This window comes from Aquarana catesbeiana, linkage group LG08, assembly GCF_042186555.1.
Source record: "Aquarana catesbeiana isolate 2022-GZ linkage group LG08, ASM4218655v1, whole genome shotgun sequence".
NCBI classification, from domain to species: Eukaryota; Metazoa; Chordata; class Amphibia; order Anura; family Ranidae; genus Aquarana; species Aquarana catesbeiana.
In genome coordinates this window covers 105884665-105902119 of record NC_133331.1, presented here as the reverse complement: position 1 = coordinate 105902119, position 17455 = coordinate 105884665, and the positions used below count along the sequence as shown (strand labels likewise).

Sequence of the window (17455 nt, the reverse complement as noted above, 5' to 3'; positions counted from 1 at the left end):
GTGAAAGGGGTCCAAGTGTGGTATTTACATTTGGAATCTATCGCCTGTGAACCTACATCATATGCGTTCAAAGGAGCTGTCCATGCAAGAGAAACAGGCCATTGTAAGTCTTCAAAAATTAAACAAATCCATCAGACAGATGGCAGCAACATTAGGAGTGGCCAAATCAACAGTTTGGTACATTCTGGAGGAAAGAATGCACTGGTGAGCTCAGCAACATAAAAAGGCTTGTATGTCCACGGAAGGCAACAATGATGGATGATTACAGGATCCTCTCTATAGTTAAAAAAACCCATTCACAACATCCAGACAAGTGAAGGACACTATCCAGGAGGTGGGCGTATCATTGTCAAAGTCTACACTCAAGAGAAGACTTCACAAGAGCAAATACAGAGGATTCACCACAAGGTGCAAACCCTACTTAAACCTGAAGAATAGAAAAGTCAGATTAGACTTTGCCGAAAACATCTTAAAAAGCCAGACCAATTCTGGAAAAGCATTCCTTGGATGGATGAAATTAAGATTAATCTGTACCAGAATGATGGGAAAAGAAGTGTGGAGAAGGCTTGGAACAGCTCATGTCCCAAAGCACACGTCGTCAACTGTAAAACATGGTGGAGGCAGAGTGACGACATGGGCATGCATGGCATTGGGTCATTGATGTTTATTGATGTGACAGAAGACAGAAGCAGCCGGATTAATTCTGTAGTGTTTAGAAATATACTGTCAGCCCAGATTCAGCCAAATGCAGCAAAGTTGATTGGAGGGTGTTTCACAGTACAGATGGACAATGATCCAAAACACACTGCAAAAGCAACCCAGGAGCTTTTAGACCCCTTTCACACTGGGGCGCTTTTTAGCGCTAAAAATAGCACCTCTCAAGCCACCCCATTGTGAAAGCCATTGTGCTTTCACACTGGGGCCTTGCGCTTGCAGGACGGGGTAAAAAAGTACTGCAAGCAGCATCTTTGGGGTGGTGCGGGAGCGGTGTACACACCGCTCCTCCACTGCCCATTGAAATGAATGGGCAGCGCTGCCGAAGCGCCTGCAAAGGACTTCAGCAGTGCCGTAACACGGGCGCTATGAACCTTTACTCGGCCGCTAGCGGGGTGCTTTTAGCGTCGCTAGAACAGCAGTAAAGCTTTACCGCTAACGCCGGCACCACCCCGGTGTGAAAGGGGTCTTAAAGGAAAAGGAGTGGAATAGTCTGCAATGGTCGAGAATCACCTGATCTCAACCCAATTGAGCACGATCTTAACTTGAAGGCAAAACTAAAGGCAGAAAGACCCACAAAGAACAACTGAAGACAGCTACAGTTAGAGCCTGGCAAAGCATCAGAAAGGAGGGGGGAAACCCAGTCTTTGGTAATGTCCATGGGTTCCAGACTTCAGGCAGCCAATGCCAGTAAAGGATTCTCAACACAATATTAAAAATGAACATTTTATTTCTGATTATATAAATTTGTCCAATTACATTTGAGCCCCTGAAAATGGGAGGGGGGGGGGAGAGACTGTATAAAAATGGTTGCAGTTCCTAAAATTTGTACTTGATATTTATGTTCAACCACTTTAAAGTTGAAAGGATTTGGATGGTCTTGTTTTACTTTTATTCTGGTGGAATACAGAGCCAAAAGTAGACTGTGCCTGTGTCCAAATATATATGGACCCAACTGTATGTATGTATGTATGTATGTGCTTATACACACACACGTGAAATGGGGAGATAAAGAAACTAGCCTCAATGTCTCATCACCTGACAACTTCGATGTCAGCAGATGTTCAGAAAAGACTGCAGAGGAAGCTCTCTAGCAATGATTTAGTATTTACAATTTCCTCCAATTGTGTTGCTTTGTTGGCAGGGCTACCTATGAAATAAATGGTTTTCCTACTCCCCTGTATGCACTACTTCCTCCCCCCTGCAGCCACTTTAAGCTGCATGTGCATAGCATTCATCAATCCATTTAGGATGTCTGTCAGTTTTTTTCTGCATATATTTTCTTTGTGTACATGGTAAAAAGTCAGCTGGGCAAAACAAACTGAAGAGAGGTGGCCACACTCCAAAAAGTTAAAAATTCTAAATGCTTTATTGAAAATCCATAGAATTCAAGAGCACAGACAAGCAGAGAACAACAAGTAGGGAAGAACATTGACACGTTTAAATCAAGAATGCGCCTAATCTAAACCATTAAGCACATTCCTAAATGAAGCACAGCAGTTATTTGTTAATCTATGTGTGCACTTTTTTTTGGGGGGGGGGGGGGGATTTTCAATAAAGCTTTTTGGTTATTTTTTTTAAGTGCCTTCACCTCTTTTCACTGTCAGACATTCCTGGGCAGCGAATCAGACTAGCAACCTACACAGTGGAAGCAGTTTTATACAGCATTTATGGAGGCGTGAGGCGTTCACCTGGAGCGGTGTACAGAAGAAGAGCTGCGAAAAGGAGGGAGCAAGAGCTGCGAAAAGGAGGGAGCAGGAGCTGCAAAAAGGAGGGAGCAGGAGCTGCGAAAAGGAGGGAGCAAAACAAAAAAAAAAAAAAAAATCTACACACACACACTTTATTTTTATTTTGCCTTGACATACACTAATGGTGGTGTTAAATTTCAATATACAAAAATTATACTTAAACAATGTTATTTTCAGTGTTGTAATATAAGTCTACACAATCTATGTCCAAATTTGCAAATGGCGCTTTTAAAACAACTGCTTCAAAATCCCAAGGAATAAAAGGCGACACAGCACTGTGGGTTTCTGTGCAGAGACCAGCAAAGTTAAAAGAGGGGTAAAAATATACTCAATTTAATATCCTATAAACCATTTTAAGTACCTGTTGACAGCAAGAAACTAAATTACATCTAAGAGATTACACTATGATCACAGCACAGCTCTGGCTTGGCACTTGGCAAAAGGTGTGAATTCATTCTAATTCTGTTTTTTATGACCATTATGATCGAGCTGATATTTTTACTCTGGATAAATCACAGGTGTGAAAAGCAGACTGTTTGTATCCAGGGCTAGGATTTCAGCAGGGAGAATTAGGAATGATCTCATCTGGTGTTGCTAAAGCAACAGAAACATTTTATTTTACCTTGCCTGTTCTTTAATCATTTCTGCTACAAAAAGGTAATTATGTAACATGTCTCAGAGGATGCAAGTTGATATATTTCTAACAATGTAACCAACTAGGCCAGCTCTAGTTAATTTTATACTTGCTATTCAGTCTTTAACCCATTGCTACCTTACAGAGACTTGATGTCTCAAAACGTTGAGATCAATCGAATGCAATCGTTGCTCTCTACCCTCACAACAGAACAGCTGCTGTTTCACAAACAGGGTTGGTATGCAACTGTACATTCGTTTTTAGTACTGGCAGTACATTTTGTGCAGCTCTTAGTACTAAAGACAAATAAGAGTTAACTGCCAGCACCCATACCTCGCACTTGTACCCCAACATTTAAAAAGGAAACCGCTTGTCAAACATAAAAATCATAGCCCAAGTAAATAAAAAAAAAAAAAAAAAAAAGTGAATTTTTGCAACACTTACCTTTAACCCCGAGATTAACCATGCAACACTTTTTTTTCTGCCACTCTCAATGATATAACAGACAGCACCATTAACCCACTCTCTTTGAGCCCAGGGTGACCTGGATCCCTACCCTCCCCTTCTACACCCAGCCAGTCTATAAGGAGAAACAGCACAGTATCAGCATACTTCATATTTTATATATACGCACACAATTTGAATTCGTGCAAAAAAAAAAATTCTCCAGTTTTATTGTACAGTGTGGGTCAGTGACTAGACCTGGGTTTGCAGCTCCCCTTCTAGTGTCAGTTAACCCCCATATTGTCACTAAATTTCTGTTAAAGTAGGCAATGAATACGAGCATACATTTGGATCACTTTGATGCAATTGGCAAGCTTGAACATGCATTTAAATTTCAGACCTAATATAAAATTATATATATTTTTTTTTCATAAGTTTACATACCCTGGCAGAATTTATGATTTATTGGCCATTTTTCAGAGAATATGAATAATAACAAACACATTACTTTTACTCATGGTTAATCCATTTATTATCAATCAACTGTGTTTACTCTTTTTAAATCATAATGACAACAGAAACTACCCAAATGACCCTGATCAAATGTTTACATACACTGGTGATTTCGGAAAAGGTCAATGAGTTTATGAATTCCTGACAGACTCTTGCCTCTTTCACCCAGTGCTGCACTGACGTTTCTGGATTCTAAGTCATGGGGAAAGCAAAAGAATTGTCAAAGGATCTGCGGGAAAAGGTAGTTGAACTAAATAAAACAGGAAAAGGGATATAAAAATATATTCAAGGAATTGAGAATGTCAATCAGCAGTGTTCAATCTCTAATCCAGAAGTGGAAAATGAGGGGTTCTGTTGAAACCGAACCATGGTCAGGTAGACCAACTAAAATTTCAGCCACAACTGCCAGGAAAATTGTTTGGGATGCAAAGAAAAACCCACAAATAACTTCAGGTGAAATACAGGACTCTGAAAAATATGTGATGTGGCTGTTTCAAGATGCACAATAAGGACTTGAAGAAAGATGGGCTGCATGGTCGAGTCACCAGAAGAAAGCCATTACTATGCAAATGTAAAAGTATTCCACTTACAATATGCCAAACAGCACAGAGACAAGAGACAAGCCTCAAACCTTCTGGTACAAAGTCATTTGGAGTGAAGAGACCAAAATTGAGCTCTTTGGCCACAACCATAAACACTACATTTGGAGAGGAGTCAACAAGGCCTATGAGGAAAGGTACAGAAGTGGATCGCTGATGTTTTGGGGATGTGTGAGCTACAAAGGCACAGGAAATTTGGTCAAAATTGTTGGCAAGATGAATGCAGTATGTCATCAAAAAATACTGAAAGAACATTTGCATTCATCAGCCAGGAAGCTGCGCATGGGACGTACTTGGACATTCCAACATGACAATGATCCAAAACACAAGGCCAAGTCGACCTGTCATTGGCTACAGCAGAATAAAGTGAAGGTTCTGGAGTGGCCATCTCAGTCTCCTGACCTCAATATCATTGAGCCACTCTGGGGAGATCTCAAACATGCAGTTCATGCAAGACAGCCCAAGAATTTATAGAAACTGGAGGCTTTTTGCCAAGAGGAATGGACAGCTTTACTATCTGAGACGATATAGAGCCTCATCCACAAATACCACAAAAGACTTAAGCTGTCAGTGATGTTAAAGGGGGTTAATAGAGAGACAGAGATATATATCTCTCTAACAGTATGCATTAGTCCTCATGCACACGAGACGTCGGTGCAAACTCTGCTGAACACGTTTTTAAAAGCTGAAACCGGCGTTTAGAAATGCCTGTTTTGCCACGTTTGCGTCTAGAAGCGTCTGCAGAGCAGAGAATGACATTTTGCGATCCAGGCGGCTGGCAGGGAAAATAGTTTGGGCTACAAAAAACACATTAACCACTTGACGACCGCCTCACGCCGATTTACGTCGGCAAGGTGGCACGGACAGGCAAAATCACGTATATATACGTGATTTGCCTTCCGCGGGTGGGGGGTCCGATCGGACCCCCCCCCCCGGTGCCCGAGGCGGTCGTCTTTGGTCCCCCGGCGATCGGAGGTGAGGGGGAGGCCATCCGTTCGTGGCCCCCCCCCTCGCAATCGCCGCCGGCCAATCAGATAACTTCCTTTGCTGCTGTATGCTAAACAGCAGCAAAGGAAATGATGTCATCTCTCCTCGGCTCGGTATTCCGTTGCAGCGCCGAGGAGAGAAGACATCACTGTGAGTGCACTAACACTACACACACAGTAGAACATGCCAGGCACACAAAACACCCCGATCCCCCCCCCCGATCGCCCCCCAATCCCCCCCCCCCGTCACAAACTGACACCAGCAGTTTTTTGTTTTGTTTTTTTTTTTTTTTTCTGATTACTGCATTGGTGTCAGTTTGTGACAGTTACAGTGTTGGGACAGTGAATATTACCCCCTTTAGGTCTAGGATACCCCCCTAACCCCCCCTAATAAAGTTTTAACCCCTTGATCACCCCCTGTCACCAGTGTCGCTAAGCGATCATTTTTCTGATCGCTGTATTAGTGTCGCTGGTGATGCTAGTTAGTGAGGTAAATATTTAGGTTCGCCGTCAGCGTTTTATAGCGACAGGGACCCCCATATACTATCTAATAAATGTTTTAACCCCTTGATGGCCCCCTAGTTAACCCTTTCACCACTGATCACCGTATAACTGTTACGGGTGACGCTGGTTAGTTTGTTTATTTTTTTTAGTGTGAGGGCACCCGCCGTTTATTACCGAATAAAGGTTTAGCCCCCTGATCGCCCGGCGGTGATATGCGTCGCCCCAGGCAGCGTCAGATTAGCGCCAGTACCGCTAACACCCACGCACGATACGCCTCCCTTAGTGGTATAGTATCTGATCGGATCAATATCTGATCTAATCAGATCTATACTAGCGTCCCCAAAAACACAGTGTTAGCGGGATCAGCCCAGATACCTGCTAGCACCTGCGTTTTGCCCCTCTGCCTGGCCCAGCTCAGCCCACCCAAGTGCAGTATCGATCGATCACTGTCACTTACAAAACACTAAACGCATAACTGCAGCGTTCGCAGAGTCAGGCCTGATCCCTGCGATCGCTAACAGTTTTTTTGGTAGTATTTTGGTGAACTGGCAAGCACCAGCCCCAAGCAGCGTCAGATTAGCGCCAGTACCGCTAACACCCACGCATGCAGCATACGCCTCCCTTAGTGGTATAGTATCTGAACGGATCAATATCTGATCCGATCAGATCTATACTAGCGTCCCCAGCAGTTTAGGGTTCCCAAAAACGCAGTGTTAGCGGGATCAGCCCAGATACCTGCTAGCACCTGCATTTTGCCCCTCCGCCCGGCCCAGCCCACCCAAGTGCAGTATCGATCGATCACTGTCACTTACAAAACACTAAACTAAACTGCAGCATTCGCAGAGTCAGGCCTGATCCCTGCGATCGCTAACAGTTTTTTTGGTAGCGTTTTGGTGAACTGGCAAGCACCAGCGGCCTAGTACACCCCGGTCGTAGTCAAACCAGCACTGCAGTAACACATGGTGACGTGGCGAGTCCCATAAGTGCAGTTCAAGCTGGTGAGGTGGCAAGCACAAGTAGTGTCCCGCTGCCACCAAGAAGACAAACACAGGCCCGTCGTGCCCATAGTGCCCTTCCTGCTGCATTCGCCAATCCTAATTGGGAACCCACCACTTCTGCAGCGCCCGTACTTCCCCCATTCACATCCCCTACCAAATGCAGTCGGCTGCATGAGAGGCATTTTCTTTATGTCCTCCCGAGTACCCCTACCCAACGCCCCCCAAAAAAGATGTTGTGTCTGCAGCAAGCGCGGATATAGGCGTGACACCCGCTATTATTGTCCCTCCTATCCTGACAATCCTGGTCTTTGCATTGGTGAATGTTTTGAACGCTACCATTCACTAGTTGAGTATTAGCGTAGGGTACAGCATTGCACAGACTAGGCACACTTTCACAGGGTCTCCCAAGATGCCATCGCATTTTGAGAGACCCGAACCTGGAACCGGTTACCGTTATAAAAGTTAGTTACAAAAAAAGTGTTAAAAAAAAAAAAAAAATATATAAAATTAAAAAAAATAGTTGTCGTTTTATTGTTCTCTCTCTCTATTCTCTCTCTCTTGTTCTGCTCTTTTTTACTGTATTCTATTCTGCAATGTTTTATTGTTATTATGTTTTATCATGTTTGTTTTTCAGGTATGTAATTTTTTATACTTTACCGTTTACTGTGCTTTATTGTTAACCATTTTTTTGTCTTCAGGTACGCCATTCACGACTTTGAATGGTTATACCAGAATGATGCCTGCAGGTTTAGGTATCATCTTGGTATCATTCTTTTCAGCCAGCGGTCGGCTTTCATGTAAAAGCAATCCTAGCGGCTAATTAGCCTCTAGACTGCTTTTACAAGCCGTGGGAGGGAATGCCCCCCCCCCACCATCTTCCGTGTTTTTCTCTGGCTCTCCTGTCTCAACAGGGAACCTGAGAATGCAGCCGGTGATTCAGCCAGCTGACCATAGAGCTGATCAGAGACCAGAGTGGCTCCAAACATCTCTATGGCCTAAGAAACCGGAAGCTACGAGCATTTTATGACTTAGATTTCGCCGGATGTAAATAGCGCCATTGGGGAAGCATTTCATCACACCGATCTTGGTGTCATCAGATGCTTTGAGGGCAGAGGAGAGATCTAGGGTCTAATAGACCCCAATTTTTTCAAAAAAGGGTACCTGTCACTACCTATTGCTATCATAGGGGATATTTACATTCCCCGAGATAACAATAAAAATGATTTAAAAAAAAAAAAAAAAAAAAAATGAAAGGAACAGTTTAAAAATAAGATAAAAAAGCAAAAAAATAATAAAGAAAAAAAAAAAAAGCACCCCTGTCGCCCCCTGCTCTCGCGCTAAGGCGAACGCAAGCGGCGGTCTGTCGTCAAACGTAAACAGCAATTGCACCATGCATGTGAGGTATCGCCGCGAAGGTCAGATCGAGGGCAGTAATTTTTGCAGTAGACCTCCTCTGTAAATCTAAAGTGGTAACCTGTAAAGGCTTTTAAAGGCTTTTAAAAATGTATTTATTTTGTTGCCACTGCACGTTTGTGCGCAATTTTAAAGCATGTCATGTTTGGTATCCATGTACTCGGCCTAAGATCATCTTTTTTATTTCATCAAACATTTGGGCAATATAGTGTGTTTTAGTGCATTAAAATTTAAAAAAGTGTGTTTTTTCCCCAAAAAATGCGTTTGAAAAATCGCTGCGCAAATACTGTGTGAAAAAAAAAAATGAAACACCCACCATTTAAATCTGTAGGGCATTTGCTTTAAAAAAATATATAATGTTTGGGGGTTCAAAGTAATTTTTTTGGAAAAAAAAATATCTTTTTCATGTAAACAAAAAGTGTCAGAAAGGGCTTTGTCTTCAAGTGGTTAGAAGAGTGAGTGATGTGTGACATAAGCTTCTAAATGTTGTGCATAAAATGCCAGGACAGTTCAAACCCCCCCAAATGACCCCATTTTGGAAAGTAGACACCCCAAGCTATTTGCTGAGAGGCATGTCGAGTCCATGGAATATTTTATATTGCGACACAAGTTGCGGGAAAGAGACAAATTTTTTTTTTTTTTTTTTGCACAAAGTTGTCACTAAATGATATATTGCTCAAACATGCCATGGGAATATGTGAAATTACACCCCAAAATACATTCTGCTGCTTCTCCTGAGTACGGGGATACCACATGTGTGAGACTTTTTGGGAGCCTAGCCGCGTACGGGACCCTGAAAACCAAGCACCGCCTTCAGGCTTTCTAAGGGCGTGAATTTTTGATTTCACTCTTCACTGCCTATCACAGTTTCGGAGGCCATGGAAAGCCCAGGTGGCACAAAACCCCCCCAAATGACCCCATTTTGGAAAGTATACACCCCAAGCTATTTGTTGAGAGGTATAGTGAGTATTTTGCAGACCTCACTTTTTGTCACAAAGTTTTGAAAATTGAAAAAAGAAAAAAAAAAAAAAGTTTTTTCTTGTCTTTCTTCATTTTCAAAAACAAATGAGAGCTGCAAAATACTCACCATGCCTCTCAGCAAATAGCTTGGGGTGTCTACTTTCCAAAATGGGGTCATTTGGGGGGGTTTTGTGCCACCTGGGCATTCCATGGCCTCCGAAACTGTGATAGGCAGTGAAGAGTGAAATCAAAAATTTACACCCTTAGAAAGCCTGAAGGCGGTGCTTGGTTTTCGGGGCCCCGTACGCGGCTAAGCTCCCAAAAAGTCCCACACATGTGGTATCCCCATACTCAGGAGAAGCAGCTAAATGTATTTTGGGGTGCAATTCCACATAGGCCCATGGCCTGTGTGAGCAATATATCATTTAGTGACAACTTTTTGTAAATATTTATTTTTTTTTTTTTTTTGTCATTATTCAATCACTTGGGACAAAAAAAATAAATATTCAATGGGTTCAACATGCCTCTCAGCAATTTCCTTGGGGTGTCTACTTTCCAAAATGGGGTCATTTGGGGGGGTTTTGTACTGCCCTGCCATTTTAGCACCTCAAGAAATGACATAGGCAGTCATAAACTAAAAGCTGTGTAAATTACAGAAAATGTACCCTAGTTTGTAGACGCTATAACTTTTGCGCAAACCAATAAATATATGCTTATTGACATTTTTTTTACCAAAGACATGTGGCTGAATACATTTTGGCCTAAATGTATGACTAAAATTTAGTTTATTGGATTTTTTTTATAACAAAAAGTAGAAAATATCATTTTTTTTCAAAATTTTCGGTCTTTTTCCGTTTATAGCGCAAAAAATAAAAACTGCAGAGGTGATCAAATACCATCAAAAGAAAGCTCTATTTGTGGGAAGAAAAGGACGCAAATTTCGTTTGGGTACAGCATTGCATGACCGCGCAATTAGCAGTTAAAGCGACGCAGTGCCAAATTGGAAAAAGACCTCTGGTCCTTAGGCAGCATAATGGTCCGGGGCTCAAGTGGTTAATCCTTTGTCATGAGAAAAATAGAGTCTGCTATTGCTGGCCTTCACTGACTTCAATACTTTTGAGCAATACTTTAAAAATAACCATTAGAGCTCTGGAGGAGGGGGGCCTGTCCCCCAAAACCTGTTAGCCTCTCAACCATGTGACACTGGAATAGAAAACACGGCCTACAGCTAGAGTTGTTCAAAAAGCTTGTTTTTACAGTTGGATAGGAATCATTTGAAAAAAAATAAAGTATCTGTGGGAGGATGTTTTGCTTAAAAGCATTGCCTTTTCGAAGCCCAGAGGATTTTTAAAAGATCAGGACTGGAATTCTGTCTGTAATGTTGGAATTAGTGGGGAGAAGTTAACTTATAATTTGAACAGATCGTTAGGAAGTTGAATACCCAAATAGGAGGAAGGGGTCCACTTAAAAAGGCAGATTTCGCCTGGAGATGACAAAGATTTGACAAAGATTTACGGATTTTTGATGGTTGATATGAAAGTTTGAAAGCTCTCCATATGTTTTTACCTCACTATATGATTTAGCAGGGTAGTGATCGGGGTGTTAAGAACAGCACGTTGTCTTCATAGGCCGAGATTTTAGATATGGGACCCTATAGTAATGCCACTGATGTTGGGGTTAGCCCGAACAGATCGCAGAACTGTTTCTAAAGTGAATATGCATATCAATGGGGAAAGTGGGCATCCCCATTGCCGATGTGAAAGGGAACTGAAAGAAACCCATTTACTCTGACACAGGTGGTAGGAAAAGAGTATAGTGAATTTATCCAAGGCTGCATATGAGGTGGCAGTGGATTACCGCCAGTTCGCAAAATAGGAAACAAGCAGTAATTAAGATCAACTCTGAACTGGCGTACAGAGGTACACTAACGCAGGGGCGGACTGGCAACTCACGGGCCCTGGGCAATTTGAGATCATGGGGGCCCCGTGTCCCCGCCCACACTCAAGCTACCCCCACCATATTGCACTGCCAACATTACATATGTTTGTCCTTTCCCCCTTTAGCTGCAGAGGCAGCAGCTGAGGAAGTACACTTGCTGCGGGAGAAATTATACCCCGTTACTTTTGGTTGGCGATTGTGACCCATTCAAGTGAATAGGGCCACTTTGCAAACACCCTGCAACCATGTGCAATGCACGCAGTGCAGCGTGCAAGTGTGGGATCCAAGGGGTTAAAGCAGGTGATGAGAAGGCGATACACAATGCCTCCTCATCACTTGCTTTAACTCTTTGGTTGCTGTACTGCACAAGGTTGCACGGCCTTTGCAGAGCAGCCCTATTCACTTGACTAAGTCACGCTTGGCAGACGCTACACATGCCAAGCATGATAGGGTGTATAATTCCTGCTGCAGCTGCAACATGTGCACATCCCACGTCCCCAGTTAAAGGGGGTGCTGTTGAGGGGGGAGTAAAAACTATGGGGTTTTACCGCCCCAAACTGCAAATGTAAACAAGGCCTTACTGTCCTTGTCCTGAGCCCCCTATCACAGTTGCTTTCAGGGGACCCCTGGGATGGGGGGCAGAAAGTGGCAGGTGGCATCTCTGATTTGGGGGAGGAGGGGGTAAGAGGATATTGTTGGGGGTGCTTTGGGAGGGGAGAGAACCCCCACCTTCCAGCACAAGTTATCTCCCTCCAAAAGCACCCCCCTCCAACACATATCCTCTTAACCCCCTCCTCCATGTCTGCATCCTTAATACCAGCCCCCCCCCGCCACCATCCAGCCATCCATAAACTTTACACAGACCTCAGATAGATCAGTGCGGCTCCTGCAGTGTAGGATCTGTCCTCCCCGGCTCCTCCCTCTCTTGTCTGTGTACATCAGAGCCAAGGAGGAGCCTCAGAGAGCTCTGTGTGATGTGCAGGCTCAGGGGGAGAGAATCCGGTGACAGCTGCCACAGAGAGTGATTGCTGCATGTGGGAGTCCAGGCACCCCGTAGGAGATGCGGGGAAGGTGTCCTGAGTGCCCACGTTAGCGAGCCCCTGTCAGACCAGTTACCAGAGCTCAGTGCTAGATCTTGCTCTGGTTCTGGGATCAGCACGTTCCTTGGAAAGACGGAGGTACCTGGAGCCTCTTATGGGGCCCCCTACTGGCCTCGGGCAGTGCCCTAATGGTCAGTCCTCCCCTTCACTAACAACACCAGTACTTCGAGCAGGCTGTGCCTGTGCTGGGATGCTGTCATGCACAGTGCTGACCCCCTGCCCTATTTAGCTATCTGCTAAAATCTGCTAATTAGCATAAACTAAATTTAAACAAAAAGGGTGGAGGATACAGGTGAAGTCATTGCCCAAATATGGGCAATGACTTGTTAATGGTGAAATGAGAGATTAGTTCCCCATGAGATCCACTTTACTTCTGAGTGACACTGCACAGCAGATTTGAAAGCCACCATTTGACTGAACAGCCGTTGTCTGCTCATGTGCAGTCAATCAAAAGTGGAGCGCACCTGATGGGCAACCAGTCTATCAGTTCCCCATTAAGCTCCACCCACCCCTAGTATAAACTCCTTCAGCCAAGCGCCTGTCAGTATGACATGTGCAGTAGTGAGTGCGCACTGAGGAACGAGTGTCCAGTGACAGTCCAGTGCACTTCATCCCCAGTAAAGACGCGAGTCAAGCCATGTACCGGTCTGTGACAGTTACATGAATTGGATGCAAGCACTGACACTCAGTGCTGCGCTCTGATGGAATTCGAAAGGGTGTCGACGACACCCCTTATGAATTCCCCTGAATGTTGTTGGCTCACAAATGTAAATAAATCTGTAACATTGCACCAGAGAGATCAGTCTGTGACTGAAGGCACACTAAGAATATTTTTACAATTCTTAGTCTGTCTGCGATGATCTCACACTGGTGCAGTGTTATAATTTGTAAAAAAAATTGATATGCAACAAAAGTAAATTAAGTGCTAAATCACAAAATAAAAAAAAATGTTAACTCCTTTCGGTACATTTTTTCTTGAATTTAATACTTTATGCGATAAATACCGCACGTTTTATTTTAAATGTAAAAACAATTGCAGTATTTAAAAGGATAAGTTCACCTTTGAAATATGTTAAACATGTCACTTTTCAAAAACAGCGGGGCTCTGCTCACAAGGCCGCATTATTTCTTCACAGATTCCTGTAAATGAATAAAGTACAAGTCCCACCACTGTGGCAGACAGGCTGAAAGCTGGAGAACATATCTGCAGGAGCCCAAATGGCATCCATGATCTACTGATCGTGGGTGCAATGCTTTCAAAGCTGCTATAGGAAAAAATAAGAATTGCACTTTAAAAAAAAAAAAAAAAAAAAAAAGGAAGTGTGCATTATTTTTTCAGCAAAGGTGAACCTAGCCTTTAATGCTTTATGAAGTGACGCCTTTGCTACATTGTGCAATACATGTGGTTGCGTCGCACTAGTATGGGGTTTAAGGGTTGCAAAAGGCAATACAAGGTCTCCTTATCACCGGTCAAATGTTCTCGGAAGAGCGATCGGCATTCAAAAAGCGATACTAGTGTACCCTAGCCCTAAGTCCTATATTTTTGACACCCCTGTACAAACACCCTTATTTATAAATGTTCATATGGGGGAGTTCCAGCCATGTCCAGCAACTCTTGCTCTGTTCCCTACCATAGTCTAGCCCTGTGGTTCTCAACTCCTGTCCTCAGGACCCACTAACAGGCCAGATTTTAAGTATTACCTTGGTGAGATGCAGTCTAGAATACAGCAATCACTGAGCAGCAAATAATATCTGATGTATTTTAGTTATCTTGAAAATCTGGGCTGTTATTGGGTCCTGAGGACAGGCGTTGAGAACTGGTCTAGCCCCACCTCCTTTGACAAACCCCATTCTCCTCCTCAGCCTGCATCTGTTTTCAATCAGATTGCCCCCAAAGTAACTTTTCTCCCCCACCTCCTGCCGCCAATATTCTCCTTCTGTCATTCCCACTGCATGGAAAGTGACTGCACTTATTTCAGATATGTGACTGCTGCTAGAGCCAAGTGTTCATTCAGAACTAACTGAATATTCGTTTTCTTGTTGGCACAATGTTGACCACACGTTCAGATTCAGAATCCACACCTTCTGGAAAAGCATGCACATAGTTCTATTCCCCAAGGGGACAAAGTGCTAAGAAAAATTTGGTAAGACATCTTTAGGCCTCATGCACACTTGGGTGTTTGCCCAGCTCTCCTGGATGGCTTTCTCCCGGCAGGAGAAAAGCAGCATCAAAGACACACTTAAAGCTGCGTTTTTTGTAAATGTGTTTAGATGCATTTAGGCAAATCAAGCACTTGGGCATTAATTCATTTTATTGGCCTGAATAATAATGTATTCTGGCCACTGAAATGAATTCATGTTCAAGCGCTAAACGTATCTAGCCTTAACTCATGTTAAGGTGCATCAAGCGTTTTTTCTGCCAAAACGCTGCTGCTCCTGAACACTCCAACACTGGGTTTTTCTTTTTTGAATACCTGTAAACACCTATGTGTGCATGGATACATACTGTAGGCTAACATTGAGGGGTGCTTGCAGGTAGAAAAAAAAAAAAATCAAACGCTCCTAAAAGCAGCATTTAATGCCCAGTATACATGAGGCCTTAAAGTAGTTGGTTTCCAACCTGTAATGTAGGATAAAATGTTGGTTAAATTTTGTAATATTATAATACCTGATATGGCCAGTTTTCCAGGACAGACAGAGCGTTCCCTCATACCAGCATCTGATGACCTACAAAATAAAAAACCCATGAATACAAAAATGACCCATAAAGTGAACATTTAAAGGCTATTGAAAAATTTCCCTTACCACTCAAAACAGAGAAGAAAAAAAAAAATAAATAAAAAGGTTTAGGCTCTACATATACCCAACATTGACTTCAGCTAATATTCTGTTTTGTTCTTTGCTTGTAGTTGCCTACTCACTCAGATTTATTATTGCTCCCAGGCAGTTTTAACACCGTTGAGATACAAAGGTTTATCAGTATTTGCATCCCTGAAACACTCAGGTGTTAGGCTCGGTTCACACCTAAACCGGCTGCAGATTGCACAGCAACGCTGTCCGTCCCTGTTCTCCGTTCCAGGGACGAAAAAGGGCAGAATCTTTGAATCCTGAATTCGGCCCTGAAATGGAGGCAAAGACGCACTGTGCAGTGCACTCCGCAGCCGCCCCGGAGACATGTGAACCGGCTCCATAGAGAGACGGTCATATTCTCCTGCTATGCGAATTGGATGTGGGGAAACCCGCATCCAATTCGCATAGGTGTGAACTCAGCCTGAACGTGGCCTTACAGGTGGATCCTGATGGGCTATGTCAGCCCCTGGCTTTGTTGGATATTCCAACAGTGACCTCTCCTTGCCATAATTTCCAACACCTGAGAGTATTGGGTATCCAAACCAACTCCGTGTTAAGAGGGCAACCAGCCCAAGGGGCCCCAACAGGTCACGTTTGCAGGCCTTCCATTGTTTTGCACAGGCGATTTAATCAGTTTCACTGCCTTAGTAATTACCACAGCGGTTTTATCTGAGGAAATCCTGAAAACAATGACCTGTTAGGGCACCTTGAGGACTGGAGAAACACTGTTTTATTGCCATGAATGTGACAACTGGGATTCACACCCTCTGCTTGGCTAGTCCTGGTGACTATTATCCCAAATTTTTGAGCAGTCACGGGATCAGGAGGTGGGAAAAAAAAGGGAAAGAAAAAACACAGACTTGTTCTGGTGGCAGGGGATTTACTCTCGTTTTGGAGGGATTTCCCATCGCCTTTATTTGTGAAAAGGCAAAGAAAAAAAAAAAAAAGGAAGAAGAAGTTTAGCTTTATACACATACATTAAAAAAAGCAAAGAAACATGCCAGATTAATATTGGGTTTACTATTCCTTCCAATACTGCAAGTTAACTGCCAATTGCCTTAAAAATATACGCAGCCCCAGAAAACGAGCAAAATATCAATATAAATGGCACTGCAGTAAATTACAGTACACGAGGTAAGAGGAATTTCCTTAAGAGGAACAATCGGTAGATTATCTGTTCATTAGTATAGGGATTTTAAAAGCCGATTCCAATTCTACAGACGAAAAAAAACGATGGGGCAAGCTAGAAAATTTTTTATCATAAGCTAACACAATGTCCGATTTTCATTTAACATGTCCAGTAATCGTACAGAGATAAATCGAATAGAAAATATCATGCATAATCAGGAGGAAAGGATGACCTGGAAGATGCTAGCACATAGCTAAGTTTGCCTTTGTCATGCAATAATTTTCATACAAGTTTTCTGTATACAATATGCAATGAAACAACATGGCCAGCAGATGGTACCAAACAACCACTCTTTCATAAAACAGCATGGATTTTAACAAAGTTATCCATGAGCAGAAACATTTACAAAAAGCAAATTTGTCTTTTGAGATCTCGCAGATTTTGTTTTAAAATACACGTTCTGTACAAACGTAAAAATAATTCATTCCATATAGGGCTTGTTTTAGGTCTTATATACAGTACTTCAACATCTCCCTGCCATAATTCCTGATTGTGTAACCTGGGGAGTCTTGAATGTTCGCAATTGCCCTTTTTCATTTGTCAGCCCCTCCTGAAAAATAATCCATAGTAAAAACTACAATTGTGTTTATACGTTAACATATCCCAGCAGAGTTAGTATAAGATTTTAGCCATTTTGGCTGCACAAAAACACCACAAAAGAGCCTACTTACAATATGCCGAAAACTACGTACAAAAACTGTTTTAGGGTCTATGCACAATGGGCTTAAAGTGGTCGTAAAGGCTGAAGGTTTTTTTACCTTCATGCATGAAGGTTTTTTTTACCTTCATGCATTTTATGCATGAAGGTAAAAAAAACCTGTGTGCTGCTCCCCCCACCACCCCTTCCTTATACTCACCTGAGCCC

At 42.9% G+C, this 17455-nt stretch overlaps 1 protein-coding gene across 1 annotated transcript in view; it reads right to left on the bottom strand.

Annotated features, from left to right (window-relative positions):
- RTKN2 (rhotekin 2) overlaps nucleotides 1-17455 on the bottom strand; it is a 192750-nt gene that overhangs the window by 119552 nt on the left and 55743 nt on the right. Inside the window, exon 3 of the mRNA XM_073596259.1 lies at nucleotides 15220-15278. Coding sequence (XP_073452360.1) covers nucleotides 15220-15278 — 59 coding nt within the window. The remainder of the gene's footprint in view (nucleotides 1-15219; nucleotides 15279-17455) is intronic.